This window comes from Panthera onca, chromosome D2, assembly GCF_046562875.1.
Source record: "Panthera onca isolate mPanOnc1 chromosome D2, mPanOnc1 haplotype 2, whole genome shotgun sequence".
In the NCBI taxonomy this organism is placed as follows: domain Eukaryota; kingdom Metazoa; phylum Chordata; class Mammalia; order Carnivora; family Felidae; genus Panthera; species Panthera onca.
In genome coordinates this window covers 81,727,831-81,741,212 of record NC_138349.1, presented here as the reverse complement: position 1 = coordinate 81,741,212, position 13,382 = coordinate 81,727,831, and the positions used below count along the sequence as shown (strand labels likewise).

At 42.7% G+C, this 13,382-nt stretch overlaps 1 protein-coding gene across 2 annotated transcripts in view; it reads left to right on the top strand.

The window, feature by feature from the left end:
• The window catches only part of MINPP1 (multiple inositol-polyphosphate phosphatase 1), a 47,563-nt gene extending 41,036 nt beyond the window's left edge, over nt 1-6,527 (top strand). Inside the window, exons 5-6 of one of the 2 annotated variants that reach the window (XR_009613200.3) lie at nt 1,692-1,873; nt 5,151-5,261. Coding sequence is in view for 1 of the 2 variants with exons in the window: in XM_060643001.3 (XP_060498984.2) it covers nt 5,151-5,547 (397 nt within the window). In the remaining variant the exon portion in view is untranslated. Of the gene's footprint in view, nt 1-1,691; nt 1,874-5,150 lie in introns of both variants that reach the window. The other variant, XM_060643001.3, reaches the window with a different exon arrangement.
• The last annotated feature ends 6,855 nt before the right edge of the window (nt 6,528-13,382 follow it).

The window sequence follows — 13,382 nt, the reverse complement described above, 5'->3', positions numbered from 1 at the left end:
CCAGGAACATGTTTTATTCGGATTTTTTGTTCTTTCATCTTTATAACCTTTCTTATTTTTTCCTCCCCTTCTAAAAACAGATAAGCACAAACAGCAAAAAACACCTAGCATGGTACCAGGCACTTGGCAGGGAATGATCGGACCTGTCACCCCTATAAGCTTAAAATATTTTTATCTGGTTATTGTAGAAAATACAACCTGCAAATAATTGTAAGTTCCGTATTTCCTACGTACACATTTGGATTTCTAAGCAAATTAGTGTTTTCCGTGTTTAAGACTGTTTTGGGGAAGGCTATGTTAGTTTTCGCCCCATAATCAGTAGTTATCCTTGTCTCAAGTTATTATTATTGTATTGGTGAATTTAACTATTGGTGAATTAACTATTTGCCTGGAATACTTTTTTATTGAAGTATGATTAATATACCGTGTTATATTCGTTCCAGGTGTACAATGTAATAATTCAACAGTTCTGTACCTTATTCAGTGGTCACCATAAGTATAGCCACTATCTGTCACCCGACAGCGTTACCTTACTGATTATGTTCTCTATGCTGTACTTTTCATCTCTGTGACCTATTTATTTTGTAACTGGAAGTTTGTACCTCTTAATCTACTTTAGCTATCACACGCATACCTCCCCCCTGGCAACCACCAGTCTGTTGTCTGTATTCGAGAGTCTGGGGTTTTTTGTCTCTTTTATTTCCCGTTTGTTCATTTGTTTCTTAAATTTCATTTAACATAATACCCTCTAGGTCCATCCACATTGTTGCAAATGGGTCCTTTTTTATGGCTGAGTAATATTCTATTGTGTGTATATACCACATGTATAGAACACCTCTTTATCCATTCATCTGTGAATGGATGCTTGGGCTGCTTCCTTATCTTGGCCGCTATAAATAATGCTGCGATAAATGTAAAACATTTTTTTTTTTAATTTAGATGTATCAAATGGCAGAAGACATTTATTTTTGTTAACAGAGCTCCCTGTGTAAATCTAATATATAAACTAACTTGATTTCCCATAAAATTCCTGAGTATTTTCAAAGCATAGTTTTCCTCAACTTTCTTCTAAAAAATAGCTGATTTTAACATATAAGTGACAGTAAAGCAAGTCAAAACAGAAAACGAAGTTTGATTGCTCTTTCTACATAAAGAGCCTTCAGGTTTAAAACTTACATGTGGGTCCCAACCTAAATTTAATTTTTTCTGTAGCTTGGATGTCATTACTGCGACTTTGGACTCATGATTTGTACATAGCCGTGTTGGTTTCTTCCCTTTCCCTAGCACGCATTTTTTTATACATGTGCTTGTTATTTGTCTCATATCTTTCTTTCCATTTTCTCTTTATCTGATTGACTTTTGAGTCCAAGTATATAGGGCTGTCGTCACCACTGTCTGTCATATACTCCTATGTGGGTATGCTGTATACAGTTCTACGCAGTAGTCACGAGCCACACGTGCTCATTCATTCGGCACTTGAAAATGGGGCTGGTCTGTATGGAGATGTGCTGTGAGCGTGAAGTACACACTGCATTTCGAAGGCTTGATAGAGAAAAAGAGTGTAAAACAGTTCATTGATAATCTTGCTGTAATTGGTTGAAACTAGAAAATTTTGTATCGTATATTGTCTTACATTTGTTGGAGTTCCTCAGTGGGGAAGAGAGGAGGGTCGCTGACTGGTCTTTCTGCAGGACTCTGGAGGTATTGCTGCGATCCTTCCTGACCTCTTCCCATCCTGATGGATCCTTTGGATAACGGTAATGGAGCATCAGGATGAGAGCCTGTCCTGGCTTTGCAGTTGCTTCCTTGTACTAGATGACTTAAAACGTAAACCAGAGCAGGTGACCCTCAAACAACAACAGATTTAAACTGGGTGGGTTCACTTACATGGGCGTTGTTTTTTGTTTGTTTGTTTGTTTGTTTGTTTTTCAATAAATGCAGTGTAGTACTGTGAATGTGATTTCTCTTTCTTAGGACTTTCTTAACATTTTCTTTTCTCTACTGTGAGAATACAGCGTGTAATGCATATAACATACAAAATATGTAATATATTGCATTATGTATGTATACACCGTAACATGCAAAATGTGTTATGTGTTATATACAGTCAATAGCATATTATAAAAAACAGCAATCAACTGTTTATGTTACCAGAAAAGCTTCCAGTCAGTGTATTATATACAGTCAATCAGTAGTCTATGATAAACAGTCACTTAACTGTTTATGTTATCATCAAAAAGGCTTCCAATCAACAGGAAGCTAGTAGATAAGTTTTTGGAAGTCAAAAAGTGGTACACAGATTTTTTTAAATTTTTTTTAATACATTTATTTATTTTTGATAGAGACAGAGCACAAGTGGGGGAGGGGCAGAGAGAGAAGGCGACACATAATCCAAAGCAGGCTGCAGGCTCTGAGCTGTCAGCACAGAGCCTGACGCGGGGCTCGAACTCACAAACCGCGAGATCATGACCTGAGCGGAAGTCGGATGCTTAACCGACTGAGCCACCCAGGTGCTCCGGTACACAGATTTTCGACAGCACAGAGGTTTGGTGCCCCTAACTCCTGCATTGTTCAAGGGTCGACTATATTTTTACATGACTTACTTATTATGTATTACTGTTAAGTTCCATTATATTTACATTATGACAGTGGTATTAGCTTTGGCTTGCATTTATTCAAATGTATAAAGGCACCAGGTAAGGAATGAATGAATCCATCTTGGTTAGACAGTGTGCAGTGATAGATGTCCTGGGCTGTGGGTATATATGTCCTCTCCGGAGTAACCCTTATTCCTGTTCAGCTTATTTTTTGCCTTACGGGAGCATATGTTGTCAGGTCTTTTAGGTTTTCAAGAGGAGCCAAAAATCTGTGGATTTTTCAGAATCTGAGATCCACCCAATCTTTAAAGACTGACAAATAATGCAGAATTCAAAACCAGTTATGCAGATGAAACCAAATATAACTGTGGTCTAAATGATAGTGCTTTGTAACTTTGGGCCTAAGGGGGATGCTTCTTGGAAATAAATACAGATTTTAAATACTTTAGATGACTGAATTAAAAAATACACCAATTAAGAAGAGGGAGTAACCCCCCCCCCCCAACTCCCTCTTCTTAAAGTGCTTATTCCCTTTTAGAGAATATTAATCTCAGAGTAGTGGATAATTGAGAAATAGTATGTTACAGTTTCTATGTATTTTTTGAGTATTTCTAGTACTGTATACTTTTATTTTTTGTAGGGATGTTTTTCTGCTCCTTATTCTTCTATTTACTTCTCTATCACTCATTTTAATGTGCATTTAGTTTCTCTGAATATTTAGAAGGCGGCTCACGTCAGGTTGCTTCTTTAACCTCCTGGGGCTCCCTTCTTTGGTACTGTATGTGTGTGCTGTTCAGAAAATGGCAGGTTGCTTTCTGAGATCTCCTGGTTCTGGTTTGCTGCCCTGACCTTGATCCGACTGGCGCTTTTTTTGGCCTTTGCTGTCCCTGTCCGACTCAGTCTTGACTCCCTCCCACAGCTTCTAGTGTGTGCAGCCTCTGGGCTAGAATGGGGCCTTGGAGTGGCTGTTTCGAGAGTTCCTGGTGGCTAGATTTCTCCAGCCCTGGGAGAGGTCTGACGTGGTCCTCTCTGCACCCGCCAAGTGTGAGCTCTCTCAGTACCTACCAGCTGTGAGCTCTCTCAGTACCCACCAGGTGTGAGTTCTTTCTGCACCCTCCAGGTGTGAGTTCTCTCTGCACCCTCCAGGAGTGAGCTCTCTCTGCACCCACCAGGTGTGAGCTCTCTCTGCACCCGCCAAGTGTGAGCTCTCTCAGTACCCACCAGCTGTGAGCTCTCTCAGTACCCACCAGGTGTGAGTTCTTTCTGCACCCTCCAGGTGTGAGCTCTTTCTGCACCCTCCAGGAGTGAGCTCTCTCTGCACCCACCAGGTGTGAGCTCTCTCTGCACCCTGTCGGTGTGAGCTCTCTCAGTACCCACCAGGTGTGAGTTCTTTCTGCACCCTCCAGGAGTGCGCTCTCTCTGCACCCTGCGGGTGTGAGTTCTCTTAGCACCCACGACCAGGTGTGAGCTCTTTCAACACACTTTTCCACACGGACACTGATCATGTTCAGGTCTGAGGCTGTTGGTGATTCACTGAGAAAACCTTTCCCTACTGTTATTTGTAAATGTTTTCGTTGGGTTTGGGATCTGCTCTCTAGTTCTGTCTGAATTTGTGGGGAATCATGAAGGTCCAAACCTGCTCAAATGCTGCTGTCCACTGGGAAACCCAGGTGCCCCAAGTGTGTAATCTGGTGTGGGGCTGGCAGGCTAATCGATTAGACGGCTCAGTGTGTTTGAGTAGATTTACAGATTTTGTTTAAGAGCAAAGTTATATTCTTTCTATTAAAGTTGGGGGAAAACTAAGTCATTTGCTGCTGTGTATATATTTAAAAAAAAAAAAAAAAAAAGCCTTTACCAAGAAAAGGCATAGAAGGCATAGAAAACTTGCAGTAAAAAAAGGTGACCTAGCTCATGGTGTGGAAAGCTGTTGTATTGCTGGCCCCGTGCAGACTCCACTCCAGCCACAAACACGGCCGGGCGGCTGGAACAGGTTGTCTCTCTGCCCTTTGTGGTTCTCTTCCCAATGTAGTGCCCAAGGCAGGTCTTATAAAACATTGAAGGAGTACATGAGTTACCATTCACTGTTCAGACAGGTTTGAGCCAAGACCTTGACTGAGTATTGCTTGTCCCCATTTCCCAGATACAGATACGGTAGCGCCTGAGGTTCGTTCAGAAGCCCTCCGTGGAGTAATCAGTGTTTACTAAGGGCCAGTGTGCTCAGTTTCCTTCACGGAAGGGCCATACACTTTTGAAATCCACACCTGCTTCGAGGTCGTTAATCTCCTAGTGAAGACTCTCTTCTCTCTATGTAAAGAAGAGCGTGTGTGCAGTGTTTTAGATGGGTTCGCAATACCACAGCGATCCTGAACGGGGAACTTAACCCTGAGTGTGAAACATTCAGTTCTCAGCCACACAGAACCTCAGCCGTGTCGTTGGCGTCTGTACATAAAGATTTGAAAAGGTGAGAACGTTGTGTGCTCCTTCTCACTACTGTAGATATTACCTCCACGACACAAATACATACACGTATTTTTTCTCCATTTGTCTTTCAAGGTCTCAGCCAGTTTCCTCTCCAGTCGTCCTGCAGTTCGGTCACGCGGAGACCCTTCTTCCACTGCTCTCTCTCATGGGCTACTTCAAAGACAAGGAGCCCCTGACGGCTTACAATTACAAGGAACAGATGCATCGGAAGTTCCGAAGTGGCCACATTGTGCCCTATGCCTCGAACCTCATGTTTGTGCTTTACCATTGTAAGAATGCGAAGACCCCCAAAGAAGAGTTCCGGGTGCAGATGCTATTGAATGAAAAGGTGTTGCCATTGGCTCACTCCCAGGAAACTGCTTCCCTATATGAGGATCTCAAGGAGCACTACAGGGACCTCCTCCAGAGCTGTCGCGCCAGTGACGAGTGTGAATTACCAAAGGTGAACAACACGTCTGATGAGCTATGAGTCACCGGACAGGATCTTCCGTCCGTCAGGGAGTGACCCCGCGCTTGGAGTGGCTGGGCAAGCCGCAGTTGCAGGAAGCTTTCCCAGTACTTGTGTATTGCTGTCTTTTCACAGAAAGATGTCGAGTTTCTTTTTGAATCTGGACAGGGGTGTGTAAGCAGCGGTCCTCCCAGGGCAGCTGTCTTACGGGGGAAAAGTCTGTTGGGAAAAATAGCCGGCACTGCACGTGTTGACAGCAATTAGATTCTTCCTATTTGTAGAAGAACTCTCACACTGACACAATATGATTTCACAGTGATCCTTGAGGGTGCTGGAGTCACAGCATCTGCCCCAGGGATGATCGTAACTTCACGGTTGTGCTGCCCTTCGCTTTCCCGCAGGTGGCACGGCTCTGCTGTCATCCGTCTGCCGCGGAAAACAGGCGGAGCCCCTGGAGCGTCACTCTGGAAGAAGCTAGCCTCTCTAGTGAAGGATTCGAAACGATATTAAGAAATAGAGTGTGATTTTCAAAGGACACCTTCACCGAAGGAAGACAGAGTATAATAAAACAGATATTTTATAAAGTATCTGAACACTTTTTCAGTAATTCCTTTTGACCTCCTGGTGAGTCTTGCGAGGCCATTCCTTAATTACTACCTTAGCTGCTCTGCATTTGTAACGGTGGAGGGACAAAGGGGACCATTAGCAGCGAGTAAGACGGAAAGAATCAAAGTTTCTTAGTCCTTTGCTTCGCAGTTTGGTTTGTTTGTTTTTTCATTCTATCACTTTGCCTCTTTTTATATTTTGCCTCTATGTGAAATGTATCTTTTGGTTATTTATTGCTTTTCCATTCTCCCCCTTCCCCTCCCCACCCCCCATAAAGATTTCATCCTGGCTGGCTTAGTTTCGTAGATCTGAACCCATTTTTCAGATACTTCTGAGTTTTGTCAGATGCTGTGAAAGTGTTTGCTATAATAATAAACAGAATTCTTGTGACTTTATTATCAGGTCTTTTCTGCTGTGTTGATACAGGCAGTAAATGATGGTAAAAAGTTGGAGTTTCAAGCAGCTTTGACTAAATCAGGCAATATAAGGCAGTTTTATTCTGATAGAAATTTCCTCAAGTAAATTTCCACTTTAAGAGAAATGGAAATGCATTTTCTTAAAAATCTAGATAAGAAGTATCACAACTATATACTGAAATTATAAAAGAAGTTGCATAGACCATCTGTTGATGATTGATCCTCAAATGAATTATGTTCATAAAATAGATGATTAGCTGGTAAATACTCCTGGTGTACCAATATGCCTCTGATTGTGCCTGCAAAGGTCTGGTGTTCTCTCTCTCTTTTTTTTTTTTTTTTTTTTTGGTAAATGGGCAAAGAAGAGAATACTATAACCAACGTTCATGTCCATCATCCTGTTTGTAGATCCAAATAAGGACAGTTAAGGACTTTTTTGTGTTCTGTGCCTCGGGGTAACCAGCATAAAATTTAGTATTCTCACCAATTCCCTTGCCGCTTGACTCATGGAAACTGGCAGTATTGTTGCGGGGACTCCATTTTCTGTGAAAGGACATATTATACATCTCATTCTTGAATGAGGGATTTACTTTAACTGCCGTGTCTTCTCTTGAAGATTTTCCTCGATCCTGATTGTCACAAATTAATATTGTCAATACATCAGTACTTGAGTACGCATTATATGTACGTACACTAGACTCAGAATGTAAGTATATAAAATAGAATGGACGTAGTTCTTCCAAGGGGCTTATTCTACAAGCCCTTAACATTTACTTGGTGTCTGACACATCGACTAAAGAATTTTTGATTTACAGACTTTCTCCTGAAAGTTTAAAGGTCTCATGTTAAGAATCGTTTAATTTTATTGCTAAAAGGACCATATAGTCATCTTAACAGTGAATTCTTCAGGCTGGAAGGTAAGTGTGGTCCAGTTTAGCTAATGCTACAGAGATCATGTTTATTCTGGTGCTATTATTCCCATTTAGGATATGCCTGAAACTGAAGAATTTTATGGTAAAATCCAGCGGTCTTCTCCAGGATGGGATATGTAAAAAGTTGTACATCGAAAAATGATCTTTGGCTAACAAGTTCATTCATAATAGGTGACCAAATCACTGAGTTAAGCCAAAATTTACTGACCGCTGGTTCTGACATTTTGGTCGATTCATAACAGGCTGTGGCCATGAGCCATTTTTCTGTCTAATCTACAACTTGATGTATGTGTGCATTGTACTTACTGTTTTTTATAGTCATGTTATCATTTTGAGGTTTCTGCTCTCCAACCCGTCATCATTCACTTGATACTATTTTTGCATATAATCCTGATCGTCATCTTAACACTGAAGGCAGCACTGAACTTGTAAAGAAATAAGAGCTGTTTTTTTCCAGGCACAACCAACTTTTGTATCTTCCCTTGGTTGCTTTCCTCTTGTCACCTGCAGAACTGATGCATGCCCTTAAATATCTGGGAGCCACACATACGACCAAACCAGAAGATGTAAGTGTAAGTTTTCAGAATATATTTCTCTAAGATGGGTATTTCATGTGGTTCATTAATGATCCTTGGAATTCGGACTGTCTTCTGCCAAGTGGAAGCTGAAAATAAACATTTGCATTACCATACAATTTGCCTATATGTAGCTGTCTGGAACTTACTTCCCAGATTACTGCGTTCCCTCCTAACCATTCTTCCCACTCCCTTAGCATTTCCCTCCACTCACCCAGCCGCTCTGGCCACTCTTAAGCACGTTCACATCCTGTTAAGCTATTTTTTAGTGTGTGTGTGTGTGTGTGTGTGTGTGTGTGTGTGTGTAATAGTATTTTTGAGAAAATGCCACAGCAAAAAAAAAAAAAAAAAAAATCATGTTGTTCCAATGAACAGATTTGTAGTTTGAGCATCCTATCTAGCAACCTGGGAGGACGTTAATTTTTAGAGCTGTAGCCATATGGGGAACTTGTGGCTCAGTATGAGGTAGAGTACAACTTGATCTCCAAGCTGTAGAGTTTACCTAAAAAAACCAAACTGTTTTGTCATTACTGAAGTAATACATTGTAAGATCGAGGGATTCTTCATCTTATTCGAAAACTAGTCTCAACTAAACACCTTCCATCTCTTCCCGGATTTTGAACCATTATTTAGACTCCAGCATTTCGCGTTCACACTTTTGTTTGATGTACTGGGAGAACAAATGTTTGTTCACTAAGATGATAGCCTTCCAGATTCAATAATACTCCTCGTATCATGAGAAAATTCCATGAGAATGTTGTACAGGATTTCTGGAATAGCTAACCTGGAAAATCAAGCTGGGGTGGAAATCTATGGATACTACCTGCTTTTTTCTTTAGAGTTCATGCTGCCGACCTTGGTTCTGATTGTCTTTTGACCAAACGTTAACAATATAGGTGCTTCTGGAGACTTTTTCAACAGATACTCTGTTTTAAAAAAAAATCCAGTTTTGATACAGATTCTACAGATGGTGGTGTATGTCTTTGTATACCTCCGGATGAGAAAGCTCTCTTTAACTGGTGAGACAGTCTTCGTGGAGATGGGAAGAACACTAGCAGTGCCCTAGCCACAGTCCCTCTTCCCCTGGCAGACCATTAGTTCTCTTCCTGATGTCTGCCCTTTCCCTTGCCTTCCCGAGATGGCGCGGACAGGAGACTGCTCTTTCTTCTGTCTGCAGTGTCGGCTCCCTGACATTCTGTCACTCTTTGCCTTGGGGGGATCACGAGGAGAGCCCGGTTTCCTGACTTGACTATTTTTAGACAGTTAAAGGTTTTGTAGTCTCCTTCCCCTACCTGAGTTCTCTCCCTGGTGGGGAAAAGAACAATTGGCTTTCAGAGGGTTTTTTGGCCATTTCACTACTAAGATGCCTGGAAAAGAGTCTGAGGACAGATTGAGATGCTTGGGACAGATAGAAGCAATGCCCTGGGGCCTTTTCCTCGCTGAGACCAGTGCCTGAGACTCCCGGGTACCTGTAAGGAGCCAGAAGCCGCTGGGATTCTGTGTTAGCCTGGTTGCCAAGTCTTCAGGGCTGTCTGAGAGGGAAATGGGCTGGCACAGCCAGCCCCGTGCAGCTTTCCCAAACAGGTAGTGCTGATTTTTGCCTCATCACCTGCTGGAGGGAGGAGATTAAGCTGTACTTGCTTTTCAAGTCTGGCTGTCAGCAACCTCGTTCTTGAAAAAACAGAAGCCTAGCTGGGAGACTTGCCTCCAAGAGCTTCAAAGAACTGTTTGCTTTGACAGGTCTAAAAGCTCTGGTTCCTCAGTATTTTACAAGCACTGTTGTAGATCGGGGTGCACGTATTTGTTAGTATTTGCCCAAACGGATCCGCCAAGTCTCGCCTTCAGAGAAAAATCATCTCGTGGTACAGAGCCATAATGTAATGAGAGGTTAGATAATTCCCAACATACCTGGTGTTAACGAGGTTCCTACAAAATAGTGTGTAAACTAATAGTCACCATCGGATAAGGGAAATACCTACCCCTACTGCGTACTTTAGAAGGTATTTTACTGTTATTCCGCCTAATCTCTGTTACGGACTGTGTAGTCAGCGTGAAATCCATTTTGCGGATGCAGAAATGAGGTCGAGCACGAAAGTGCCTGGTTTTTTGTTTCGTCGTGTTTTTTGTCTTAATACTTGAAGCTCTATTCGGATGTGTTCGTTCTATCAGTGGAAAGAATGGAATTTTGACCAAGTTCATCTGAGGCACTTTGGTGCGCAGATTGTTTGAGTCATGCATTCTGTACACCACATGAATCTCTTAATTCTGCTCACCAGTGCAATGAAAATGCTGCCTCCCTCTATGCTTCTCTGAAGCCGTTGGCTCTAACTGCTGAGCTCAAGGGAGACAGAACGTCATCAGAGCCTTTCAAATGACCTTTTCCAAGGCAGATGGGTTCCTTCCGTCTCCCCAGGCTCAGCTGACTGCACCATGCACCTAGTGGAGAAAGCTTTCCGAAGGGCGGGTTAGTTGTTGTATCACAGACCGTCCCTTAAAATTGTATTTGTGGTATTTCAATTTGTTTATTTTTGAGAGAGACACAGTGTGAGCAGGGGAGGGGCAGAGAGAGAGAGAGAGACACAGAATCGGAAGCAGGCTCCAGGCTCTGAGCTGTCAGCACAGAGCCCAACGCGGGGCTCGAACTCACGAACGGTGCGATCACGACCTGAGCCAAAGTCGGACGCCTAACCGACCGAGCCACCGGGTGCTCCATGTGTCTGTAGTATTTCAAGCAAGTCAGACCCTGTTGGAGATTCTAGGTCATTTCAGTTCCAAAATAATGGGAATGATCATTCACTGCGTACTGATTTTCCCTTCCATTGCTTCATTCAGGAAAGCAGCCACTCACATGGACTCTTGTAGCCTCACTCCCATGACTTACCCTCTGAGTCCATAAAGCCAGGTTCTTTGAGCACACCTCAGTGGCGGCAGCGGGCAGATGTTTTACCAGACATCTGTGATGCAGAAGTCTAAGGGGGTGGGAGGTGCAAAAGGTGAGAATTTACTGCCAAGTTGCATAGGTTACGCCCCGTCAATGATCTCTGCCCCACTCCATCATATAAACGTGCCTCTTGGATTCATTCCCATTGCAAGAACAATGTGGGTTAGAGCAAACACCACGTGACTACTGGGTGGTTTTATGTCAGAATCCTGTTCCATACAGGCATTGCTAGAAAATATTTCCCAATCTGAGGACCTGAACACAAAAGTTGATCTCTCAGTGATCATGTTATCACTTTAAAGTGTAGCCTTCAGACCAGCAGCACGGACCTCACATGGAAGCTTGTGCACTTATGTGTGGGATCTTCCTATAATCTGCTAATTCATTTTCCTGCACCTTGGCTGCGGTGGCAGGGTATACAGGGTGGGGGGTTGGTCAGAAGGGCTGTCCTTTGCACTTCGTGAGCTCTCCTGATTCAGTCCCAGCCCCCATTTTCATCTGGACCTTGTCTTTTATCTCCCGTTCTACCTTCTATGGATTTTTATTCCCAGGAGAGTCTCCTCAAAGTGGGGCCATCTCCTAGAAGGGAGCACCAGCAGCTGACGTTTAGGGGTTCACGGGGCCTCTGCTCAAGTCCTTTCAGAGCTGAAGGTAACCCAGCTGCATTTGGGTACTGGCCCTCTACTTTCAGTGAGTACCTGTGGGTGAGTCCCCATGCCATCAGCTACCCCACTGTTCCCATGGAGACGACGCTTATATGGTTATGGGCCGCGTGGCTCTGTGTCCCTTCTCAGTTTGGGGAACTCTTGGGGCTACTTCATCAACTTGTACTGTGGATGTTGTCTGTGGGCTGTTGGTTTTATAATCTTTGTTGCTCTGTTTTTATGGGAGTCAACGGGTCGGAGAAAGCTAAAACATTATGCCACCATTTGCCATCTTCTCAGATTCTCTTTCCCAAGCCTTTTATTTTTTTAACTTTTTATGTATTTATTTTGAGAGAGACAGAGGCAGTGCAAGTGGGGCAGGGGCAGAGAGAAAGGGAGAGAGAGAATCCCAAACAGGGTCCACGCTCGGCACAGAGCCAGACACGGGTCTCAAACCACAAGATCGTGACCTGAGCCAAAACCGAGAGTCAGATGCTTATCTGAGCCACCCAGGTGCCCCCCAAGTCTTTTAGAGGGTCACCACAATTCCTGTCTCTTCTTTGATAAAGTGCCTGTTCAAATATTTTGCCCAGCAGTGGGTTGTCTGTCTTCTAGTTATTGAAATGTGTAAAGATTCTTTACAGATTCTGACTACAGATTCTTTATCAAATAAATGTTTTGTAAACATTTTGTTCTAGCATGTGGCTTCTTTCAATCGACACGATGTTATGAGGCTCATTCATGTATCACGAATGACGGTTCATTCACTCTCATTGTATTGTATTATATGAATATACCATAAGTCACCCATTTATCTCTTGACCAACATTAGGGTAGTTTCAAGTTTGTGGCTAGGAGCGTAGTGCTGTCATTAAAATTCTTGTGCCTTTGGTGAACATATATATGCATTTCTAAATCTGTATAGATTCCATTAGGAGCGGAATTGCTAGGTCATAGGGTATGTCTGGGTTCACTTTTGGTAGTGAGTGCTAAACATTTTTCCACAGCAGTTGTACTAATCCACACCCCCAACAACAGCATGTGACAGTGCCATTGGGCTGACAATACTACTTGGTATTGCCCATCTTTTCGCTTTAACTATTTGCGGGGGGAGGGTTGTTATCTCATTCTGGTTTTAATTCGCATTTCTCAGGTAACTGATGGGATTGGGCTGCTTTTCAAAGGCCATTACACAGCTTCTTTGGTGAAGTGCCTGTTTAAGTCTTTTCCCCCTTTTTCTGTTGGATTATCCGCCCTTTCTTTGTTTTTTGTTTGTTTGTTTTAATCTGTAGGCTCTGGTAGCTTTTAGATTTTTCTCTTTACCCTTGATGAAGTGTAATTGTAAGTGTGGAATTGTCTTTGTTCAGTATGAGAGGGTAGACCTCAAAGCTCATATCTTTCTCCGGTTCCGGAACCATCTCGATTTTTCTTTCTTTAAATATTATTTCTCTGCCATTTTCTCCGTCCCGTCTGCTGGAACTTCTGTTAGATGTTATGTTGGATCCTTTCAATCTCTTCACCTGTAAGTTGATCCCCCAAGCCTCTTGGCTGCTGCTTGCTTTATCTTTTTTAACCCTTTGTGGATACTGCTTTCCAACTGATGTTCTGACCACATCCATCTGGTGAGGTGTTTTGGGTTTTTTTTTTTTTTAATTCATTACTACTTTTTAAAAGCTTCAATGACTAAAAATACTTTCCAGTACTTCTAATTGGTTCTTTTTCATATCTGCCTGTTTTAATTT